Source organism: Barbus barbus (assembly GCF_936440315.1).
Source record: "Barbus barbus genome assembly, chromosome: 27".
In the NCBI taxonomy this organism is placed as follows: Eukaryota; Metazoa; Chordata; class Actinopteri; order Cypriniformes; family Cyprinidae; genus Barbus; species Barbus barbus.
Window position 1 is genome coordinate 24,315,653 of NC_136755.1, and position 23,929 is coordinate 24,339,581.

General features: G+C 36.6%; 2 protein-coding genes across 4 annotated transcripts in view; both read right to left on the minus strand.

Annotated features, from left to right (window-relative positions):
• Positions 1-393: 393 nt before the first annotated feature.
• LOC306847661 (thyroid hormone receptor-associated protein 3-like) lies at positions 394-14,693 on the minus strand. Its single transcript, XM_079381739.1, has 11 exons — positions 14,417-14,693; positions 9,803-9,936; positions 8,195-8,947; positions 7,211-7,762; positions 6,913-7,088; positions 6,610-6,718; positions 6,414-6,489; positions 5,157-5,317; positions 4,023-4,302; positions 1,878-2,027; positions 394-1,687 (listed from the first exon to the last, which is right to left on the minus strand). Exons 2-11 carry the CDS (start codon positions 9,922-9,924, stop codon positions 1,457-1,459), a joined length of 2,610 nt encoding a protein of 869 aa, XP_079237865.1. The 5' UTR covers positions 9,925-9,936; positions 14,417-14,693; the 3' UTR covers positions 394-1,456.
• Positions 14,694-22,993: 8,300 nt separating this feature from the next.
• The window catches only part of LOC306847592 (uncharacterized protein), a 39,178-nt gene continuing 38,242 nt past the window's right edge, over positions 22,994-23,929 (minus strand). For all 3 annotated transcript variants that reach the window (XM_079381629.1, XM_079381628.1, XM_079381627.1), the window contains one exon: positions 22,994-23,563. In XM_079381629.1, the coding sequence (XP_079237755.1) occupies positions 23,553-23,563 (11 nt within the window). In that variant the 3' untranslated portion in view covers positions 22,994-23,552. The remainder of the gene's footprint in view (positions 23,564-23,929) is intronic.

Here is a 23,929-nt window from a genome sequence, read left to right on the forward strand (position 1 = left end):
TTCATCTGTCACTGTAAATCAAGTGTCCAATTCTGCTTCCGGAGGGCCTCCTTCCTGCGGAGTGTTTAGCTCTAATCTTAAATCACACACACATCTTAACTAGCTAATCATTGTCTTCAGGATTACTAGAAATTTACAGGTTTGTGCGTTTCAGCAGTTTGGAGCTCAGCTTTGTAGGAGCAAGATTGAACACACAAACTTAAAATGTGTAAAAACAGTCCTGCGGTACAGTAGAACAAATATATATATGAACTGTGAATTTAATGAAACGGCTCATATCACATTGCATAACTAGTACTACCTCTTCATAACATCTCAAAGGCTCCAACTGTTGAGAGCAGCTGTTCCCACAGATGTCTTTTAAAGCCAATGCAACTCGAACAAAAACAAGATGACGTTTACCAAACAGAGGACGGGTTTTATTTCAAATTTACCATGGAGACTGAAAGCAGAGAGTTAACAGACTGTAAATATGTTAACAGAATGTTGAGTCACAGCATTACATTACTGTCATCACAAAGCAGGATTTCTACACTGAAAAGAAAGCGGCCGAGTCCCCCAGTTATATCCTTACAGCACAAGTGAACAGTGCAGCGTACAGAGATCAATGGAAGAACCACATGATCTAAACATGCAGCATGAACTATTTTACAATTTGTTTGATAGTTTAACACAATGCAATAAATGCATCATTATAAGCTTCGTCTTGCATGTTCTATTATTATCTACACTTTAAAATCTGATGAATGACAATCTAAAACTTGACAATTTTTTGTTGCTCAAAATAGAAAAAAAAAAACATTTCATTACACTTCACAAAGTGGACAATTTTTTTTTTTTGTCATTAGTGGCATAATTTAAGGGAAGAAAATGAACTAAATTGGATGTTAAATATAGCTGAGAACTAATTGGTTAGGAAGAATGAATCTGTAAATTTTTAACAGACAATTTTCTGGAGAAAATCGGCCCAGTACACAGTGTATTGGTCCACAAGAGATATGCACCAATGAGACTGAACCGTACACCAAAAGGGAAGAAATATAAAAAAATTGCAGCATGTATGAATGAATTTACATGCAATTCCAAACAGAAAAGGGGAAATCTACTGGAAAAAAAAAACGAAAAAAAAAAAAAACGGTAACAAAAGGAATCATAAAACTAGTTAAATCTAAGGCACAAGTGCATAAATTTATTGCACTTTTTAAATGAAAATCAAATTAATTTCAGCCACCAAATGGCTGAATTTATATTTTCAATCACACCCCACAACCCCAAAAAACAAACGAAAAAAAAAAAACTGAAATAATAGCAGATGGTTTGTTGCTATAAATGACATGGCTCTACTATTTGGGGTTCTGCAGTCCAACATCTGAACACACAAAGATGCATTTCTCACGAGGGCTCTCACTGAGCTAGAGACAGTAAGAAGAACAGACACAAATGGATACGAATCAGTCTATGGCTTGGAAGCAGTGTTTTCCCCAGACTTGTCATCGTCTTTGTGCTCCGCGCCTCCATCTCCCATGTTTCCCTCTTCAGTGTTGCCCTGGAACATGTCGTGGGTCCACTTGGGGCTGCCGCTGCTCTTGCGAACCATGTAGGTGCCCCTGCCGCGTGGGTAATTTCCTCTGCCGCGCCCCCGAGTATCCACCCACTTCATTTCCCCTTCCTTGTCCCGGTCGTCGTGCTGCAGTTAGATGAGAGAGATGTAAACTGAAACTCTCCTACTGGCCACCATGCAGCTTATACAGCCCCAAAATTGCTCACTTATACAGGAAGAGACTGTCTGAGTGACATGCCAAGCAACCCACCACCAGTTTTTGTTTTTAATGTGATGTTTACGGGGGCGCGTGTATCTGAGATCAATGTTAGCACACCTGGAAGTATCTCCGACTCTTGGGGGTGTATTCAGGGTCACACTCCTCATCTGGGGGCCGTGGAGGGCCACCCATATTGGGAGGGTTGTTGTTGTTGTTGTTGCCGCCTGGGTAGTTTCCCCGGTTCCATCCTCTTCCTCTCATTCTCGGCTGCACATAACAAATACAAGAGAAGAGCAGATTAAGTGAGAATAGAGAAGAAACAGAGATACATAGATGAACAAATTCAAGATCATTGGAACACATTGGGACACAAATATAAAAGCTCTAACGAGGACGGAATTGTGGAAACCAGTCATAGAATTCACTGTTTAATGTGGAATATCATGGAATTTAGGAAAAATTGAGGAATAAACCCTCCATTGGTGTCTCAATGAACACATGAACTTCAACTTCAGAACTGCTCTCACCATTTCAGTTGGGGTAAGCGATTTCTGGAAGCCAATGTTGATGTTTGAATTCACCAAAACAAACACGCCCCTACCCCAAAAGGGTCTCGCCCCTATTTTGATAGCTCCGCCCCACACACACGTAGTCTATGCAACCCAGGCAACGATTAGTTCTATGAAAAAGCAAAACCAAATGTTACACCGTGTCTACACCGGACATGAGAGTTGCGAAAAAAATACTATAGAAGTCATTATAATCAGTGACGCTGTCTACACTGGACGCCGTGCCGCAACACGACAAATCCCCGACAGTAAACTGCTGCCACGTTCTATTTATGACGTGCTGACACATATTTCAAATGATTTTCAACGGTCGCTTTATCGCGTCCAGTATAGGCAGACTTTAGCAGCTGCGGCGCACCACATCCGGTGTAGACACGGTGTTACTAACCAATCGAGAAGTACCAAAGCAACCTCGGTGTCCGATCGCAGGCCATCCGCTCCTTGAGTTCTCTCCAGCACTGGAAAGCTGATCCGATATTTACACAGGTCCTACTTCTTGCCTTATCGTTCCGCAGATGTTTTCCTCTTTTGTTTTTTTATCCACCATCTCTATCTTTCTGTCGCTCGGCTCGGCTCTTCACTGAACGCTCTCTCCTCCATGAGTAGACACGCCCCTTACTGCTGATTGGCTACAAGTTTGTTTTGGTACTTGGCCCCGACTCAGTTTTCTAAAGCTTTTTGAAAAATTCCATAACCCACCTTTAATAAAAACGATCGTCACATACACATAGAAACTCAATTTTTACTTTCAAACCCAAATCTAAAACTTAAAAAAAAAAATGATTGGACTGTAGAACACACTTCTCAAAGCAATTGTTGACTATTTGAATTTACACAGTAAACCTGAACAGTAAACAAAATTTATATTGTTTGATTTAGTGCTGTCAGACAATTTATCACGATTAATCGCATCCAAAATAAAAGTGTTTGTTTACATAATATATGCATGTGTACTGTGTATATTTATTTTGGATATATAAAGACACATACAGTATATATTTTGAAAATATTTACGTGTACATGTTTATATTTATATTCATATTTATTTGATATCAAAATATTTAATATATAAATATAACAATTTCTTAAATATATACATGCATGTGTTTGTATTTATATATACATAAATATACACAGCACACACACACGTAACTCATTTTGGAAGCGATTAATTGTTTAACAGCACTAGTTTGATTACATTTTTTTTTAAATTAAATTGTTGAAGTTTATTTAATTTCCCCCATTTTGATAATAAATTTGTATTAAATCATGAAACAAATCCAGAAGAATTAATTTTAGAAAAAAAAAAAAACATTCCACATTATTGTTGTGGCTAGAATTAATAGAATATTAAATAACTTAATTTAAATAAATCAAATGTGTTATGAATTAAATTGGTAAGACATGCTTTTTGATTTTTGAAACAAACCATTAAAACAGAATTTGTGGAGAAAAAATGGATTTCATAGGGGCCTAAACCCCAATGAACTGCATACCTAGATTTCTTTGTATGCTTATTAATTTTAGCTTAGAATTTAGTATGTTACTAAGCTAACATAAACAAGCCTACACTGAAATGTTGTCTAGGCAGTTTTGGAACCAACTGAGGTCTCTCAAAGAAACAAATTCCATCTGTAACTCATCAATTATCAGTAAGTCATATCAATGTCATAGAGAACTGCACGATACTTACAAATCCCCGATCATAACCCCCATGACCTCTGTCATATCCTCCTCGGTCGTAACCTCCTCTGCCCCTCTCATAACCCCTGTCCATGTGGCTCTCATAGTCCCGGGGGCCACGATCCATGGGTCCCGGATACTCCCTTGACCCCAGACGGGCCTTGTTAAAACCCCCTCCTCCCTCCATGTGTTCCTCCGGATGGTACTCTTTCACTCTGTACTGACGAGGGGAGGGAGAGGAGGAGGAAGATGAAGAGGAGGGAGAGCGTTCTCGCTTCTTTTTGCTTTTCCTTTAGAATAAATGAAAACAGAGTTAAAAATCCTCCGACTGGTGACTGGAAAATAATTAGTCTGCGGTTAATGCATGTTTTGAAATGACATTAGTGAAAAGGTGTAACTTAGTATCTTCTGGCTATTTATGATTACAAGAATTGTGATCATGCACTGTCTTAAATATGGGGATATATAACTAGATTTGCATTTCTCAGAGGAAAAAATAATTGGTAAAGTTAGGTTAAGGTGTTAGGCTGTGCTTTTGTGTGAATTAAATTCTACATCAGAGCCACTTTGCCATCTGTGGGAGCTGTATGAGAATAAACACAAATGTAACACCACATTTTGCACAATTAAGTTCAACAAAAAAAGACCAAATTGCAATTTAAAACATATGCAAATAAATGTAATAAAACTACCAATCACAATTCAGTATGCCAAAATGGCAACATGAAAATTACACTGCGGTCTGTGATTTTGAATAATGAGCTTCATATTAAGAAAAACCGACCTGCATTTGTACAAAGTTGAAATAAATGAGTAGTACACATAACACTGAAATTATCTACAAAATGTCAATAGAGTCTGTATATTTGGCTAAACTAGAACATTAGAATCATAGGAATATTAAATTATACAATATTTAAAATATAAAAAAAAAACAAAAAAAAAAATAAATAAAAAAAAAAAAAAAGTGTTTTATGAATAAAGTGTTCCACTGTAAATGAAAACTGGTAAGTTAAATCAACATTCAATCATCAAATCATTGCAGTTTAGAAAATGATCACAAGACTAAGATAAGTTGACCCAGGCTCAAAAATAGATTGCTATTTAAACATTATTCATTATTAAGAATCAGAGTTGAACATACTTTGATTTCTTGTGTTTGGAGGATCTGTCAGGGGAGAGTTCATGGCTGGGTGTGCGTGAGCCAGCTGAACTCTTTCCCCCCTCTCGTTTAGGGTCCTTTTTACGGCGCTCAATAGCCAAGCGAAGGTCCAATGAATCGCCCTCATGCCTTTTACCAGGATCCTGTAAAGACACAAGGTCCAAAATAATGAACATATTTTCTAGAATCATTAGTGTAAACAACTAAAGGCAAGAATTCCTCAATTTCATCTTGAACTAGCATATGACTTCAAATAAATGTAAAGCTTAAAAGCACAGTTCATCCAAAAATTAAATTGAACTCATTTACTCTATGTGGTTGTTACAAACCCAATTACCTTTTTTTATATATATAAAAGATGATGTTTAGCAGAATCTCTTTTAAGGAATCTGTTTTCTGAACAATGAAAGTGAACGTTGACTACTTTCATTGCACAAAAGCAGCATGTGGGAGATTCTGATAAACATGTAATTTGCAAAAAAAAAAAAGAGACAGATTTAATTTTTGTGTGAACACCCCAAAACATTAATTAAATATGAATATGTTATAATTCAGGGTTAACATAGGCACAAGAAGAGGCTGAGAATATTTGCTTCACACTGAAATACTTATGACAACGAAAGTCTAAATCCAGCTGAAAACTCCATTTATTGGCCATCTTTAGGAATAACCCAAATTCAATCCTCATTTTATTTAGTTACCCTCTATGACTGTACAGTCTTGGCTGATGTTGTCCAAGTTTTAATGAAACCAATGAAATGTGTGAAAATTTAAGAAGTAACGTGATAGAACATGATATGTTGGACACCCACTGAAAACGTGACAGACGTCTATTAACACGCGAGACTTCATGACAAAACAAAAAAATGCACAGATCTCATGAGAAAGCAGCATGCTCCATGCTTTCCCATTGCTGATTAATACTGAGCCTCACTTTTTTTTGTTTTATAGACACATTTTTGAGATATACTTACTATTGCATTGGTTAGCGGTCCAGTGAAAGGCTTGGACACAGGATCAATTGTCACTTCCTTTTCATTAGCCATTTTGTTTGGGCGAGTATGTACCCACGATTAATCATACGACAAATGCTGGACGGTGAGAGCGTAATGCTCAGTAATACAAGACTGAGATTGGGGTTCTTGTGCATTAGCATTATACACCTGATAGCACATTTCTGCTGTTTCAGCTGGTACACACATTTGGGCAGGAATTTCAGATTTGAAAACGCTCTGTCACCTTGTAGCCGCTCTCTTCGAAATCCTCAAACAGGTGAGAGTGCTTCTTAAAAACACTGGGAGACACATCAATGCGCCTGTGGAAAATCATGCAAAAAAAGATATTAAGAGAAGAACAAGGCATCTAAACCATAATAATCCACAAAGCGTTTGGTGTCACATGAGTGGAATGCGGACCAGAAAACAAATACACCTACCTGTGGATCTCAGGACTGTTCCTCTGCTTCATTTCCATCTCTGCAGCTTTTCTTTGGTATATTCCAAATCGCTCATTCAGAGTCAACCCAGATGATTGGAAATGTTGAGCTACATTCAGAAGGAAGGGAAGAGAGTCATTTCTTGCATGGCATCATTTTCAAATATGAAGCCAAATTCTTTGAATTTCACTAAAAAAAAAAAAAAAGAGAAAGGCCCTAGGTTTGCACCCTGAGGCACCTCAAAGCACAAAGTGCAAAACTAAAATGAAGCATTACACAACCACCAGCTTAGTCTGGAATTACCTTTAATATGATGTACTATGGTGACTATATGTTGAGCAAACAGCTCTGAAGGGCTTCTGCGAAGCTGAGCAGACTGAATATGCTGGAAGATTGAGTGAAACTCCTCATGATCTTTTTTACCAGGGTGCACAAGATCCCGTGACAAACGTCTTTCTTTAGCTAATCCACCTGATGAGCTGAGGAAAAGCAGTGAGAGTCATACACATGTACCCAAATGTCATATAAAGATGATGTTAAAAAAAAAAACAAAAAAAAAAAAAAAACAAAACAAACAGTAAATGTGATTTCAAATGCATACCTTTCTCCATCTTCAGTGAATGCCTTTATACTGAAATTAAACTGTGGGTCTTTCTTCGCTGATGATTTAGCAGGGGGTGAGGCCTCTCTTCCGGCTGGAAACAGTGGCCTGCCTCTATTCTCTGATACTCTGGATGGTGATGGAGAGGATGGACTGATCCTGCTCTTTTTCTTTTCTTTCTTCTTGGAGGCCTTCTCTTCTTTTTTAGATGCATGCTTCCGACTGCGATAAAGTTCCTCATCCAGTTCCTCCTCTTCATCCCATTTCCCGAAACGCTCTTCGGTTAAGCCCCGCATTGTGACAAGAGTTTTGTCCTTATACTTGGATTCTTCCTCAGTCTTCCTGTCTTTCATTTCCTGGCGATACTCTTCTTCTGCATCCAGAAATGGAAGTCCTTTGTCAGTCTTTGAGCCATCATAGCCAGAATCAGACACGTCCAAAACCACTCTCATCTTGCTGCCGCTCTTCTCGCTGTCCGCGTCGCCCAAGCTTAAAGTCTCACCCCTGCCATTATCCCTGTCTGATAAAGGCTTTTTCTTTTCTGCCAAAAACCTGAGGTGAACAATCACAAGTTAATCAGGTTTTTGTACATCAAAAAGCAGATTGTTTTAGAGAAATTTTAAAATTTCCAACCGGCATAACCTTTAATAGCAATATAAGAAAGGTTACTTACAACAAACAGTTAATACATGCGCAAACTTATGACTCAACTTTTCAGCAATGCAGACACGACTAACCAGGATAGGTTTTTATTCCATACTTACATCATTAAAACTTTATCTCCTAAATTATGGGATTGCAAACACAGGTAAACGCCCATTTGTGACATTTGAGTTTGAAATTGGTTTCCATTATAATCTCTATTCTTCCAAGGATCTTTGTTGCTGTACAAGGACTAAACACATTTGAGAGAATGATGATTGATTAAAAACTGCCTGGAGGACAAAAGAAAGAGAGGGAAAACATCCAAAAACAAAAACATACTTTTTGAAAGCGGTCGAAATGGAGGCTGATTTGTCTTCGGTCTTCAAGTCTTCTTTTGAGAAGAACCCGAAGCCGGATGAGCTTGACGTCTTTGCTGGTGGACTTTTACTGGCAGGGCCGATGCTTCGCCACAGTGTACCACCGTTGCCGGCACCAGAAATGGACACTTTGATCTCTGACGGACCACCAGAAGATGCAGCTTTGCGTTTGGGGCTGGCATCATAGTCAGTTAGGCCTTCCCACTTGCTACTGGGTTCCTCTGGGGTGCTTCCTGTAGGCTTTGATGATTCCTTGCTGGTTCCCTTGCTTTCACTTGGTGAACCCCTTTCTTTGCGATCTTTAGAATGGAGTCGTCCAATGCTAGAGTTGCGTCGATGTGGGGATGAGGAACGGGAGGAAGAGCTGGTATGCCTGGAATGCACAGAGGATGATCTATCGGAATGGCGCGAGCGACTTCGGCTTGCTGATCGTTTCCGTGGTGTGTGGGAACGTGAGCGGCCCCTCCTAGGGCTGTACGAGTGGTCGTACTGCTGCTGCTGGTGGTCTCTATGGCCGTGCCAGTTGTTGGGACGGTAACCATAGTTGCTGCCACCTCTATGATAGTTACCTCGTGGGAAGTAGCCACGCCCTCTGCCCCGGTACTGAAAGGGCCTCCGGTAGCCACGGAAACCACGGTTATACCCACGATTGTTCTGGTAATCTCTGGAAGGATAGTTCCTCTCCCTGCTGTGTGAACGGGATCTTGATCTAGAGCTAAAGGACATGAAAGATGGAAAATCAAAAGATAGAGGAATACAGGAAGATTAGAGAGAGAAAAAGAGAGAAAGAATGCAGTTATGATTCATGAACACTTGATGGCGCTACAGAATCAATATTCAAACAAACGGCACTGTTTTTTTTTTTTTTGCAATGAGCAACTTCTTTCCTTGACAGTGTTAAAATCACTTCCTGTAAATTTCTGCAACGGATGCTACTCTTACAAGTCCTTTACTACTAAAAGATTATGCCGCCTAAATGTATGCCTTCATCATGATCTTTTGAAATTACATATGGAAATTTCATTTAAAAGTAACTGCAACTTGAATTCATTACCTTAATCTGGCGATGCATAAAGTTAAACATGTTTAGAGCTTACCTACAGGCACCATGGTCCAAATTTACCAGACTAAACCACACATTTGCTAACAAGAAAATGTCTTACCATTTGTGCTTTTGCATTGGAAAACAGGTTAAGAATTATGTTTACCTACAAGCATATCGACATGCTAAACCACATGCAGTGGCAAGAGGTAGTCATGACAAACAAAAGGAAAAGCACACAGGACATGTAAAAAAAAAAAAAAAAAAAAAAAGGGGTGGTCTGTTAAAAAAAACAGAAAGGCTTAGAGGAGGAGCAACCTTCAGGAAACTATGGTACTGAATTTAGTGCTATTTGAATATTCATTCACTTTGGGTAAAGCGTAGTTTAAAGCGCTCAGAAGCAGCTGTTTTTAAGCTGAGCTATAACATTATAGCAGTTTAAAATAACCAGATTTCACATTTTAAAAAGCTATTCTAACTAACAGTTTGTTGCAAAGGAATTAGCTGTAATCTGTTGTATTTGTCTACCTGTAGCGACGCTTCCTGGACCTTGAGCGGGAGCGACTCCTGGAGTGAGATCGTGTGTAGGACCGTGATCTAGTCCTGGATCTGGACCGGGACCGAGAAGCAGAATTCGGGGGCTTGGACATCTTTCACAGTATCTTAAAAGGGAAATCACAAACACAAGGCTGTCACACTCATACAGTAATGTAGAAATGTGGAGAAAATACCCCTAAAAATAAATAAACACAATTAACCCTTTCTGACATTAAAACAGATTTTTAAAAAAACAGGCCAGCTAAAAAACATGTGATTTTCCTGTTTGTCATACGCAAAACAGAGATTTTCCAGTACTTATTATGTTAATATTCACCCTGTAATTACACTGTATTAATCTATCATCTAAATTGCTCTAAATTATTGAATTGTGTTTGTTTACTTACATCTTTGTTTTGGGCTTAATCAACTTTTAAAAAAGTTTTTCAACACAGTATCTACTATTTATAGGCCTAGCTCACAATGATTACGGTTGTCCCTTCAGTAATCTACAGCAGTATTGATCATGGTCACCTGAACTCATTCCTGTGTACGGTAACTGATGCAATTCCAATACATTATTTGTCTTCAAACATACGTGCTTTCCTACCTGATAAAAATTTACGGTGTTTTCTTTTTACCTTGACCCACTATGTGGATCAGATAATCAAACATTAACAGAAAACAACTCTGAAAGTACGCAGCAGATAACCACAAAATTGAGAACCAAACTGACCAGATGAGCCAGAAAGCAGAGGGTAAAACAGTTTCAGATTCTTAAACATGCAAAACAAACACACTTCCTTATAATAGTGTGCAAATTTTGCAGTAGTCATTGGCAATAAAAGAATGATGCATTTAGCCACTTTATTTGCAATATATACAACAGACTCTTGTTTTCATTTCTGACCAGAAGAATGTGTGACCCTGGACCACAAAACCAGCCTTAAGTCGCTGGGGTATATTTGTAGCAATAGCCAAAAATACATTGGGTCAAAAGGATACATTTTTCTTTTATGCCAAAAATCATTAGGATATTAACTAAAGATTGTTCCATGAAGATATTTTGTAAATTTCTTACCGTAAATATATCAAAACGTCATTTTTGATTAGTAATACACATTGCTAAGAGCTTCATTTGGACAACTTTAAAGGCGATTTTGTCAATATTTAGATTTTTTTTGCACCCTCAGATTCCAGATTTTCAAATAGTTGTATTTCAGCCAAATATTGCCCTATCCTAACAAACCATATATCAATGGAAAGCTTATTTATTCAGCTTTCAGATGATTTAGAAATCTTAATTTAGAAAAATTGACACTTAAGACTGGTTTTGTGGTCCAGGGTCATATATATAGCTAAAAATTGCTTACACTGGCTAGTTAACTATAACTTAATGAGAGGTTAAAAATCTCAAAGCACTGCTTTTCCAGACGGCTGCATTTATTTAGTAACATGAAATGCCTAGGTTAATTGATATGCAGTATTATTCTGTAAGATAGAGATCAGGGTGTGTCATATAGCATGAAAGACCTGTATACATAAAGTCTACTGATTTGACAGTCAAATCAGGAGCAGGAACAACTGCTAAGCAATTTTCACCCAGTCTTTTGGGGTAAGAGACAGTCCAACCCAACCAGTGCAGCTAGTTTCTAATCTATTCAGGAAATACTATTGGGGAAATTTTTTTAAAATTTCACTGATCAAATCATCAGGCCAGAGGACACTCACTGGCTGTGTCTCAAAACCTAGTGAGCGGTCTACCTAGACAGCATTTCAGACTCCAAAGGTACTAGATGGGAAGTTCAATAGCCAATTTACTAGGTTTAGAGACATTGAGACACCCAAAAATGCTGTCTAGGTAGGCAGCAAACCTGCCTACAGGCTCAAACTGCTGACTAGGCATTGTTTTTCTGTCTACAGGGCTCGCAAAATCGCTAGCCCGACGTCCCGGGGCTATTGTGTTTTCCGGTCGGGCTACCAAAATGTATCACTGCCCGACAGGCTACCTTAAATACAGGGCTCCCACACAATGTTCCCTCTAATCTGAGCACGTGTGCGACCACGCTCTTCTTCCACCGCGGCCACACAGAAGAACTAATGTGCCTCGCGCAGACAAAAATGAGTTGGGGAAGCCATTTGATTGAATGCCGCCAGTAAAAGGGGCAAACCGCTATAGAGCTGATGTCACGACAGAGTTAGAGCCGGTGAATGCGGTTTACAGGTTTCATAGAAAGAGAACGACATGCACCAAATGAGTCGCTGTAGAAACTGAATACTTCAATGGTTGCGGTGCGCTCAACATGAGAGCCAACACAAACGCAATGACGTGAAATAAAACGTCCTCATGTATTAAAGAAGAGTGGCTTGATTAAGTGCTGGAAATAACGGAGGATGGGCAAAGAACGGTAATAAAACTCTGAAACATGTACAGCCACACACAAGTGTATTGTACAAACTGTACTTCATAATGATGTTTAGACAGCTATAGAAGAATTCACGTGTTCACGTTTTTTTACAGATCTCAGCTTAAGTTTTGTTTCAGTTTGTATTCTATTCTATAAGTTTAAATAGTTTGATTTGATAATATGTTAGGACTATATTATAAACCTGATAAATAATGACCTTGTTTTTGAGTCTTTGACTTTGAGTCTCTTGCTCATCAAGGATGTATTCATTTCAAAAGTACAGAAAAAAACAGTGATAGTGAAATATTATTGCAATTTCTAATATTGGTTTCCTATTTTAATACCTATACTTTAAAATATCATTTATTCCTGTGAGCAAAGCTGAATTTTCAGCGTCATTAGTCCAGTCTTCAGTGTCCCATGATCCTTCAGAAATCATTCTAATATGATGATTTATTATCAGTGTTGAAACTGTTGTGCTGCTTAATATTCTTTTTTGGAACCTGTTTCTTTTTTCTTTGATTCTTTGATTAATAAAGAGTTTAAATGAACACCATTAATCAAAATATAAATGTTTTCTAACAATAGAAGTCTTTACTATCTATTTTATCCTTGCTGAATAAAGTTTTTAACTTTCTTTAAACTTTTTTAAAGTATCTTTAAAAAAGAAAGAATTTCTGACCCCAAACTTTTGAATAGTTTATATTGTAACAATCTCTATTTTGACTAAACACTGCTCTTTTTTACTTTTTTTTTTTTTTTTTAAATCACAGGTCCCAAAAAATACAGTATAATAAAAAAAATAAAAAAGCAGTACAACTGTTTCCAACATTGATTAAAAATCAGCATATTAGAATGACTTCTAAAGGATCATGTGACTCTGAAAATACTGCTTTGCTTCACATTAATTACATTTTAAATTATATTAAAATAGAAAGTTTATTTTAAATTGCAATAATACTTCACAATATTATTTTGTGAAATAATATTCAATATTTTATCATCACATAGATACAGCCTTGATGAGCATAAGAAACTTCTTTAATAAACTTTATTGATCCAAACTTTTGAACTGCAGTGTATTGTTCAGTAAAACAGTTACCTAAACCTAAAATGTACATCATTTAGTTTCATCAATGGTCAAATCAAATATAAATAGCACATTAATGTTAAAAGTTACACACTTTTTTGTGTGCATGCTGTACAGGTCTGGTATAAAGAATGCTTTTGCTCAGGTGACCGAAATGTCTGACCAATAGAGAAAAGTTTTGCTCATCAAGAAAAAAGATTAGAGGGAACATTGCTCCCATGGGTCCTTAAATTTGATACAACTAAATTTAAGAGTTTTTAAGGCCTTAGACAGTTTTAAATGTTAAATGGTATAAGAAATAATTTTTCAAATTGCCTTTTGAGAATTCTGCAGATACCTTGTAAATAGTAAAATAAAACTCTTTCCTTGATATTCATTGATATTTGTGTATTGAAAATGTTTTTGATTAACATTTATGGTCTTTATTTTATTTGGGCTAGTTAAATTCATTTTCGGGCTACCAAAATCTTTAGAGTACCTGGGCTACCAGGGATTTAGAAATTTTGCGAGCCCTGGTCTAGATCACTAGATTGAGACATTATGGAAAATATTCCTATTCTTCAACTATGTTCAGATGATAAGATCTCAAAACAAAAGCCCAGAAACAGCCATTTTATGAGGCGCATTCAAAAACACTTTCGTTTTCACGTCTTTCATGTTAATGGTGGAAATAAAGAACGAGTTTAGGAAAATACAGTAACATTACAACTATAACTTCAATTTGATTCGATCATATACGGTCATACTCATTCAGGACTGTTTTAAAATTACAAATTAGGATTTATAATGATAACAAATACTTATCAACGTGTTCGGAATAACATACAAAACTAGCTGAACAATAACATCGATATTTACAAGTAAGATAACAAATGACAAATTAAGTCGCTCTATGATGCTACCAAAACACAGAATGTTATCAAAAATCAAATAAAATTTCTGCGGTTAGCCATTATGCTAACACTAGCCCCATTAGCACATTTCAGACGACTTAAAACGCAAAAGAGCAGAACTAAAAACAACAAAATAACAAGAAACAGCATTTTTAGGATAAATATAAACAGAAAATAGCGTTATAGTGTTAAAATTAGTTTAAAAAAGACTCACCCGAGGGGCTAGTCAGATGCGATAAGCACGAGCTCTCTGGCTGAGGCGCTGCGCGCACGCGACGGAGGAATCGCCTGTATTACACGACAAACACCGATCAATGTACGTCTAATTTTAAATATACTGATCTATTTCGCACATATAACCTATATGAGTTCAGTTACGTATGGTTTCTAAGTAATTCAACTGAGAAGTTGCCATTTGGTCTCCTCAGGAAACGCAAGATGCTTCCGAAGCAACTCCGACCCAGAGCTTCCTGATCAGCACATGCGCGCGCACACAGACGGTTATACACGCCCCTTTTATGCTTTTATAAATGTTTTCTTTTTCTTTTCTTGAATATAAACAAATAAAAACTATTTTTTTATAAGCCTGTTACATACTGTTTACCCATCCCTCAGCCCCTTTAGAATTACATTTGAATACAAATACTATTTTCTCTCTCTTTTTTTTATTAATTATAAAAAAATAGCTGCATGTTAATATAATATATGGCCATTTTTATTTCTCTGAGCTCTGCTGCAGCATTTACACATGGTAAAACAGACACAGCGCCTCCATTTCAAACACCTGTTGAAAGCTTCTCCGAGTGACAGCTGTAATCACAGGCCATAGGGCCAGTTCAGAGAAATCTGCCAAACACCAGGCACTATTTCACAGAGAGGAAACACTACAGAGAGTCAGCCTGCATGAGCCAATATCTCTCATACATGTCTGTAAAAATACTATTGTTACAGAGGAGTGTTTCTGTAAGTCAGGACTTATTGGCCTTTTTTAATTGTGGGTCTTACTCTGCAACATGTGTTTCCTGAGTCTGTTGTTCCAGGAAGTAGTTACGCGCTAATCTCACTTTCTCACATTTGAGAAGAAATAAGTAATGATTGAGAGACACAACTAAGGTTATTCTTACTAGTCTTGGTGCACATGGTGTTACATTATATGCCATTGACAATGACTTCCAATGATGTAATCCTATTAAAAACGTAGAGATAAACATTCTTGTCTGGGTGGTATTAAGACTGCTGGCAGCTGCTGTTGCAAAAATAGTCATCTGCAACAAGGCCAGAGAAAGTTTCTGGTGCAGATCTGCAATGAGTACATCAGAACTAAATTATCAATCATATAAAAGACATCTAAATCATGCAAATATTTAAAAGGTCTGTAATATTATCAGCATGCATCATATTCTAAATGGCACACTTCAGACAGAATGAAAGATCGCTGCGCAGCACAACTCTTGCAATCCTATCTGTCACATTGGCAAACTGTTTACATTCCCAAACTGATCTAGGGGGTAACATTGAGCCAGTTTAATGTTAGCTTAATTCATGTCCAATAAAGTCTTTATTTTAGGTGTAGATTAAAGTAGATGAAAACCTATTTTGCATCTCATCTGCCTGGGTGCTCATACATGAACACATGCAAAACAATGAACTAGAGAATGAAAGAAAAGTAGCTTTTCCACAAATAAAATATCTATATGTGCACCACAACCAAATTTAGAGGGAGTTCATTTCAATAGAATAACACACTTTCAGTGGAATGTTCTGCTTTCTTCATCTTGTGGTTTTCTGTTCAGTTAAGAACAATTTTTCCATCCTAAAATCAAGGGTGTGCTGTTTCTTTCTCCCCACGCTCTTTGCTCAGTAGCTCTGCATACAATATCTTAAAGCCCTAGTCTCTTTTCTGGTTTTTGTTTTGCTTGCATTTGGTCTCGATACCAATAAAAGTGGCATGTTTGACACTGAAGGTACAGCAGGGTGTTAACTTTGTCCATTTCTAGGCCTTTACAGCTGTACTGATGCCACACGTGTGCAAAAGTCTCTTATTCAGCCATGTACCTTATAATCAGAGGAATTAGCATAAATATATTGTCTATGTAGAACAATATTGTTAATTAAGTATTAAAATGTATCCAGTAATTAAAAAAAGCTTAAATAAAATGAAATAACATACAAAAGAAGTACACAAAAACACATAATATTTCTAAAACTTAAACTAAAGTTAAAATGAAAACTATAATAATATATAAACAATATTAAAATATCACTTATACTGATGGAAACACTGCATACAGTTGCAGGGAACAAATTTGATTGACCTTCAACTGCATCAAACATTCAACAAACAGTCTTTTTTAAACTAAATACATGTTGTCTTTAATAAACACACTGTGTAAACATTGTGCAAATGTGGAAAAGGTCTGTGAACTGAGTAAGAATCCTTAAATGAAATACAATTATATAAAATATAGTCTATATTATCTGTATTGCAGATATAAAATATGTACAATCTCTTTTTATTATGAATAACAAATAAAATAATTTTAAGCTTTCAATAATGTTTTGCTTACTCCACAGTTTTGTCCAGTAGCTCTTTCATGCTTGGCTCACATTACTACTATGACATCAGCACATAAATAAAAATGCAATCCACAATAGTAACCAGCCAAAAGAATGCAGACAGAATCTCTATGTATTCTAGAAGCTCTAAACATTCTAAAACCCAAAGAAAGAGCTGCTTTGGAAACATTATTTATCGCTTGTTGCAAGCTGCAAGCAGGTATATAAAGCCATTAAACAAAGCAACACAGTGTGAAGCAAATATGTAGCTGATGGAAACATGCTGCAAGACCATATTAAATAGAGAGGTTGCAAATAAATGCAGCTCACACACATTTATCCACACATACACACTACTATCAAAACAGCCCCACAACAAACAACCAGCACATTCTCAGTTGTCTTCACACCTTGCAATGACTCATGGGTCTGTCCAGTGAGGCTTTATATTGTCCGTCCAGTGCACCAAGGGTTCATGACACAGCATACTATTTAACAGGCCTTTAAAGGTCAAAGGTTAGAGACAAATATGCACTTTGAATCCAGAGCTCTGTCAGCCATCACGGCCAATTCAAAAGTTGTGTTGTGAGATTATATTAAAACCAGTGTTAATTTAGTACCATTTATATATTTAGCCTATTAGTGTTTCGAATTGCCTTTTATTTGTATATTTTCAGTTTTAATTTTAATTTTAGTTTGTCTTTCGTCTTTTTATTAGTTTTCATTATTTCCCCAATAATTTCTGGAGAAACATCTACAAAAACAAAGTTGAAGCATGACTTCTAAAGTCTCCTGAGTAACCTTGGAGCAATGCATTTTTTCCTAGGGCTTATTCAAATCAAATGCAAACCTGAGACCAGTTTTTGTGGACACAGGCGGCATGCTCTGTCACTCATTAAGATCCTATTCGTTCCTGTCATGTCAAATGAATTAAAGCCCAGCTGGCAGCATCTACCTTACTCATAACTCACTTTGTATCTGTTATCATCCATCTAAAAATACAGTGCCTGAGATGAGTCTCAGACTATCAGGGCCAAGAACATGTCAATGCGGTGTGATGATACAACTTCAGGTGGACGCCACCAGAGTTAAAACAACTGGAGCAGTTTATTTTGTTTTTTGTAGATAATACGATAAGGGCATACTGTCACTATGTTTTCTTCATATGTGCACCTAAAAATAAAAAATAGCAGAAAAGTTACACACCTCGCGTCATCCTGGATGAATTCTTCATCAGAACAGATTTGGAGAAATGTAGCATTATATCACTCACTCACCAGTGAATCCTCTGCAGTGAATGGGTGCCGTCAGAATGAGAGTCCAAACAGCTGGTAAAAACATCACAATAATCCACACGACTCCAGTCCATCAAATAACACGTTGTGAAGCAAAAAAGCTGTATGTTTGTAATACAGTTTTTTTACAATCATTTTTGCACTAATAATAGAACCTTCATGTCATTTTTCAAAACTCTAAACACAAAACTCAAAACAGTCATTATTTGTATCACAGGCTATCCAATGTTGAAAACTTTGCATATTGCGTTCATATCTTTAAAGAAGCCTTGCATTTGCAGAAGCATTGTTTCAAAATACTAATTTATTATGAAATATCATAGGAACATTACTTTAGATCACCCACACACAAGATACCCATAGTTTCACTGTTTAGTTGTTAGTATAGTCATTAAATATAGTTGTTCAAAACACATGATGCAGCTTTCATTATGGTTCTACACATTCATACATCATTGAGAAAAGTAAATCATTAAACAAAATTTGAAAAGTATTGATGAAATAATCAACACAACAGGTTTTTCAAAAAACTTTAAACAAGAAAAAAAAAAGATAAGAAAAAACTACTTTAGGCCTACAGTAAAATGTAAACTGGAGTGTCCCTCACTGCACTTCTATGTTTTTATCAACCCTGTCTTGTGGGTTTGGCCACAGGTTCTCATCCACGTCATAATTGATGTTTTCATTAGTTAAACATCTTGGAAAAAATCTTCTGGTATGGCAAATACAGGCCTGACATCAGTCTACTTTGATATCATTGCACATATCATCTTTGGCTTGGAGAAGAGGGACTTGTTTGTGAGGTCTATTGTGAACCTTCCACCTCCATATGGAGAAAAACTCCTCAGTCGGGTTACAGTAAGGAAAGGGGAATATGGGGTAAATACAAGGTGATAAACTGTGGATGGGCCTGAAACCATGATTGCTCTCAGTGCCGTCGCTAGGAATTTTGGGCCCATTGCACTGATTTTGCTATGGGTCCCCTCAAAATCACATTCAGTGTGGGGTGGTAAGGCCCCCAGCGAACATCATTCTGGGCCCCTCTCAACCGCTGGGCTCTCAACCATTCATTCATGTCATGGCCTGCCTCTTCCAAAAATATGAATGTTTTTCATCAGCTTCTAGCTCTATCAACCTCTAAAAAGACTGTAGGAAAAACAAATACTGATAACAATGATATGGAATTTTTTGGGATTTCTTTTCTCACAACAACAGACATATTGAAACTGATCATACCTAAACATACTCAGTCCTCAGTTGCTTCACTTTCGCAATGTTGTTCATAATTTTCCATACGAGTAATGCAACAGTAGCACTTTAAGCTGTTGTATCAATTGATAGTTAGATCATTGCAATGAAATGAATAAACACTCAATTCAGATGTGCAAGCTGTATTTTGAAATAGTAATACTTTGATGTTAAGTTGTGTCAATTTGAACCAGTGATTTTAGTTCAATGAACAAAAGATCTTTGGCTCATGTGTATTTTATCCATGCATTTGTACAGAGTGTTAAGTGTTTTGAAAAATTTGCATTTTGATCATCAGTTGTGAATTATGTGTCTAGAGTTTTGAAAAATGACATGAAGCTTCTGTTATTAGTGCAAAAATGATTGTAAAAAACTGTAAACAAATCCATCAATAAGGCATTTTAACTTCAAAAATATGAGTCCATAATCCATAAAAATGCTTTTTTACAGACCAAAAGGTCCATTCCAGGTTTTCCTCTCACATCAAAATCCATCAACTTATTTGTTTAGAAGTAACAGTTGTAAGTTACAAAACGTCTTAATGATAGATTTGTTTCTTACAAAAACAGCTTTTTGCATTTTCGGTTAACTATTCCTTTTACATCTCTTTGAATGACTAGAACTGGGTGTCCATGCATGCACAGACTCTCAAAGAGAACGCGAGGATATGGAACTAGTTTGTGACTTCATAAAAACTATATGCATAGGAAAAAGACGAGATGAATGCAAATGCACGCTAGTTATTGCACAGGAGATAAGATAATGTTCAGCAATGAGTTTAGATTCAGCGCTGCTCTCTGAAATTATTCACTGCACAGACATGATATAGACGGGACATTCTACCAGAAACGTATATAATCTGTCCTTGACTTCTTACAGTGAATAAAAAGGATTTCATCCAAAAAAAGTTGTTCTGTAAAGGAATATGTCATTCATTAGGTTCTCAGATACTTTTTTCTTTATTAGAAACACTTTTGAAAATTACAAATCCCGTCTTTGTCCTTGTCCTCAGCCAAAGTAGACCTACAGATTTCATAGTTTTGTTATGCTAGCAGCTGTTATTTAGAAAAAAATCTCCATCAATAACAAGTTTAAGTTGTTATCATTCACATCAATTGATTAAAAACATGAAATTAAACATAAATTCTAGAAATAAATGCTATTTTACAACTTTCCCCATGTTTTCGGTCAGTCCTGTCACGTTTACATAAAACTCAACATAAAATGTGTGCGATAAGCCTTTATGGGGTATGACTCAGAGGAAATGACATCATCTGACTGAGGTGAAGCTGACACTGATAAAGGATGAGTTCTGTATTTGATTATGTTTTTGTATGTTTTTTTTTTTTTAAGATGACAAGCTAAATGGTCAGGCCCTGCCATGGTAAAACATCCCAGAAAATAATGAAAATGTTTTAAATCCAAAACATGTCTAAAAAGGTTACTGAAATTCCTTGATTGCATGTTAACAGTTTTTATGCTAGCATGCTAGCAGGCTGAGTAATAGCAGTTTAAAGTGGCCGACCGTCAGGCCCTGTCACATCCATGTGTGACAGGGCCTAACAGTCCTGTGACACAGCCTTACAAATGAATGGCATTGTTCTTTTTTATTACATATATTTTATACATATGCATATTTTTATACAATATGTATTTATCGCATGACATTGTAAAACATTATTTGAATAAATAGACATTACACTGTAAATTTGAAGCTTTTTATGCTCATCGACAATTTTTTAAAATGTTGTACCTCTTTTACCTAGGCCTATATAGATATATAGATATAATTGTCATCTATATTAGCTTTGAGTAATGATGACTGTAATTATTCCAGTTCATACAGGTGGTAGTTAGATTGCTCCGGTTAGTGCAGCTGAGAGACCAAGGCAATGTCGTGAACGACTAAATGCAGACCGTGAGAGAAAGGAAAAACATCTTCAAAAAGAAAGGGAGAGATGGAGGCAGAAAAAGGAAAGAAGGAAAAGTGTTCATGAGTTCAATGAGCGAGACCAAAGACAGGTGCAAATTATGGAGAGAGCAACAGAAAAAAATCTAGGCTTAAGAGAAAGGCCACAGTTCCAGGGCCAGGGCCTTCAAGGTTAGAAAGGGCTACCGTCACAGTATCACTTCATATCACAGCTTGGTAATAACAGTGTGATACCATAGCAATATCTACATTATTACCTAGAAAATGACATGCAATTTCCGTTATTACCATGTAATTGTCAGAGAGTCACCACAGTCTCCACCAATGACACTCACCAGATCCCAATCCCCTGATTTCTGATCACTGCCACCTGTCAGCACTAATCAGCACTATATCCCTGCACTCCTCCCGTTCACTGTCTGGTCTCAAACATTCCATGTTGACTAACCTGACCCACTTACCTTTTGTCTACTTACCAGTTGCTCCAGTGTTCCTATCCCTGTTCTCCACCGTCTCCACGCTCCGCTGTTACTTCCGGATCCCCTGGAAAAGGAAAAAGGACATTCACACTCTGATAAGCCCCTAAAGACATTCCCATTCCCCGCCTGCTTACCTGGACACTCTGCTCGTTTCATTCCCCTCTGCTACTACTCAATAAACCTGTTGATTGTATTGCACTTATCTCTGAGTCCTGTGTCTATCTGCTGACAGTAATTTCCTAAGTAATAATGTAGATATTACTATAGTATTGCCCTGTTGTTACTGAGCCGTAATATGATGTGGCATCACAGTTACTTTACATTGTGCTATTCAGTTAAATGCCTATTGGTTACAGTTGCTGTATCATAGTAAAATGTACTTTATATATTATGAAGTTATATTTCCATAGAACTACACAGTAATTGAATTGTGTAAACTTTTAATGACTGTTAAAAGGTTGTGTGACAGTAACTTTACCAGTTTAATATTACATTAACATTAAGATTATAATAATAATTATAATCTTAATATTTTTATAAAATAGGAATGCTTATCAAAACTTAAGAACACAAAAAAATAACTTTTTCTGCATCAAAGAAATCCATAAAGTCAGTCCTGTCACAGCACCGTCAGCCCTGTCACGCCAATGCCAGTCCTATCACACAGGAAATTATTATATAAAAATGTACTATTTGAGGAAATATTGATGAATTAAATTCTTTAACTGTGTAGATGAAGGTGGGGGTAAATATACACTGCTATGTTCTTCTAAAAATCTCCTATGTAAAGGTAGTTTTTTTTACAACTATATGAGTGCCTGGAGGGTATGTGATTACAGTTGACCGAAAAGTTACTTATATTTCTTATAGGAATTACAAAACAATGTTAAATACAATCAGGGACATGTGACCAATAAGAAAATGCTATTTGTATCAAAGAAATTTATTAGGTAACCATTCTAACATATACAAATTTGTCTGTGACAGGGCCTGACATTTTAGGGGTGAAATGCGTATAAAAATGTATTTTATTCAATCATAAAAACATGCTGAGATATGCGTTTCTCATAGTTTAACATGTTCTCCATATGACTCAATGTTCAGATTTAATAATAAGAAAAAGATTTTTTACAAGTGAAAATGTACGTTTCTGGTAGAATATCCCAGGCTACTGTAAGTATGGCTACTGTGTAACAATGTTTTTCAGTTAAAAGTTAGTGTGTTAAGCCCTTTCCACATTTCTGGGGTTCTCAGAAGCGGACAAAACGTGAACTGACACATAGCCCCTTTCATAAAGATTTATTCCACAGGTCTGTCATAATCCGGCAAATATACATCAACATACAGAACATCGCCCCCTTCTGATGCTCCACACATTAAATAACGCAATAATTCAAGACACACGTGTTTCTACTTAAAAGAACAGTAACAATACATCATAACAACAACGATAACAACAATAATAATTAATATCATAATGATAGCCAAACATTGCGTATTTCCAAGTTGTATTTTTCTAAATTTCATCATATAGTGACTTTTTTAAGGTGCACCACATAATCGGCAGGTGACTTTTTAAAGAAATTCAACAATTTTGCACCATGACACACAGTGAAATAGACAGAGACTTTTTGCAAACGTCTTATATGTATATAAGTGTCTTTTTAAGGTTCTCCTCCACTTCTTTCACTTCCTCAAAGTGCTTCCACAGAAATCGTTGGTTTCTGTCTTGCTGTGTTTCTAAAGTTAAAGCAGTCTGTTTGTCGGTTTGGCACACGTCGGGGTGGAAGCAGTGGTAGCGTAAGGCTTCTCTTCTCTTCTCTTACAGAAGGCTCTGCTGTCTCACAGGACCTCTGCAGGGGAAACAAGACAGAAACAAACATGTAAAAAGAATTTGATTCAGCCTTTAAAGGTTTTGTTCACCTAGATCATCCACGTCGTATCATGCAACTGAAATAGAAGTAACTGACACTGTCAAGATCCCAAAAATGACTAAATAACAAAATGTTCTTTGCACAAAGCTAGCATATGGCTTTAAAAGTTCAAGAAATGAATTGTTAATTTTCATGCAGAAAAGAGAAGCTTGCATATTCTGCTAACCATTTTTTAGGTTCAGTTGAAGAAAGTCATATTGGTTTGGATCAGCTGAGAATGATGACAATTGTCATTTTTAGGTGAATTATTCTATATAATCACTCATCAATATATTATTGATGAAA

What these genes read in the sequence shown, in the direction of transcription:
- LOC306847661 (XM_079381739.1), bottom strand. Translation starts at nt 9,924, where the DNA reads ATGTCCAAGCCCCCGAATTCTGCTTCTCGGTCCCGGTCCAGATCCAGG. An exon ending in AACAGTCCTGAGATCCACAG is followed by an intron (nt 6,490 to 6,609) that starts GTAGGTGTATTT and finishes GATTTTCCACAG; the next exon opens with GCGCATTGATGTGTCTCCCA. An exon ending in AGAGTCGGAGATACTTCCAG is followed by an intron (nt 1,688 to 1,877) that starts GTGTGCTAACAT and finishes ATCTAACTGCAG; the next exon opens with CACGACGACCGGGACAAGGA.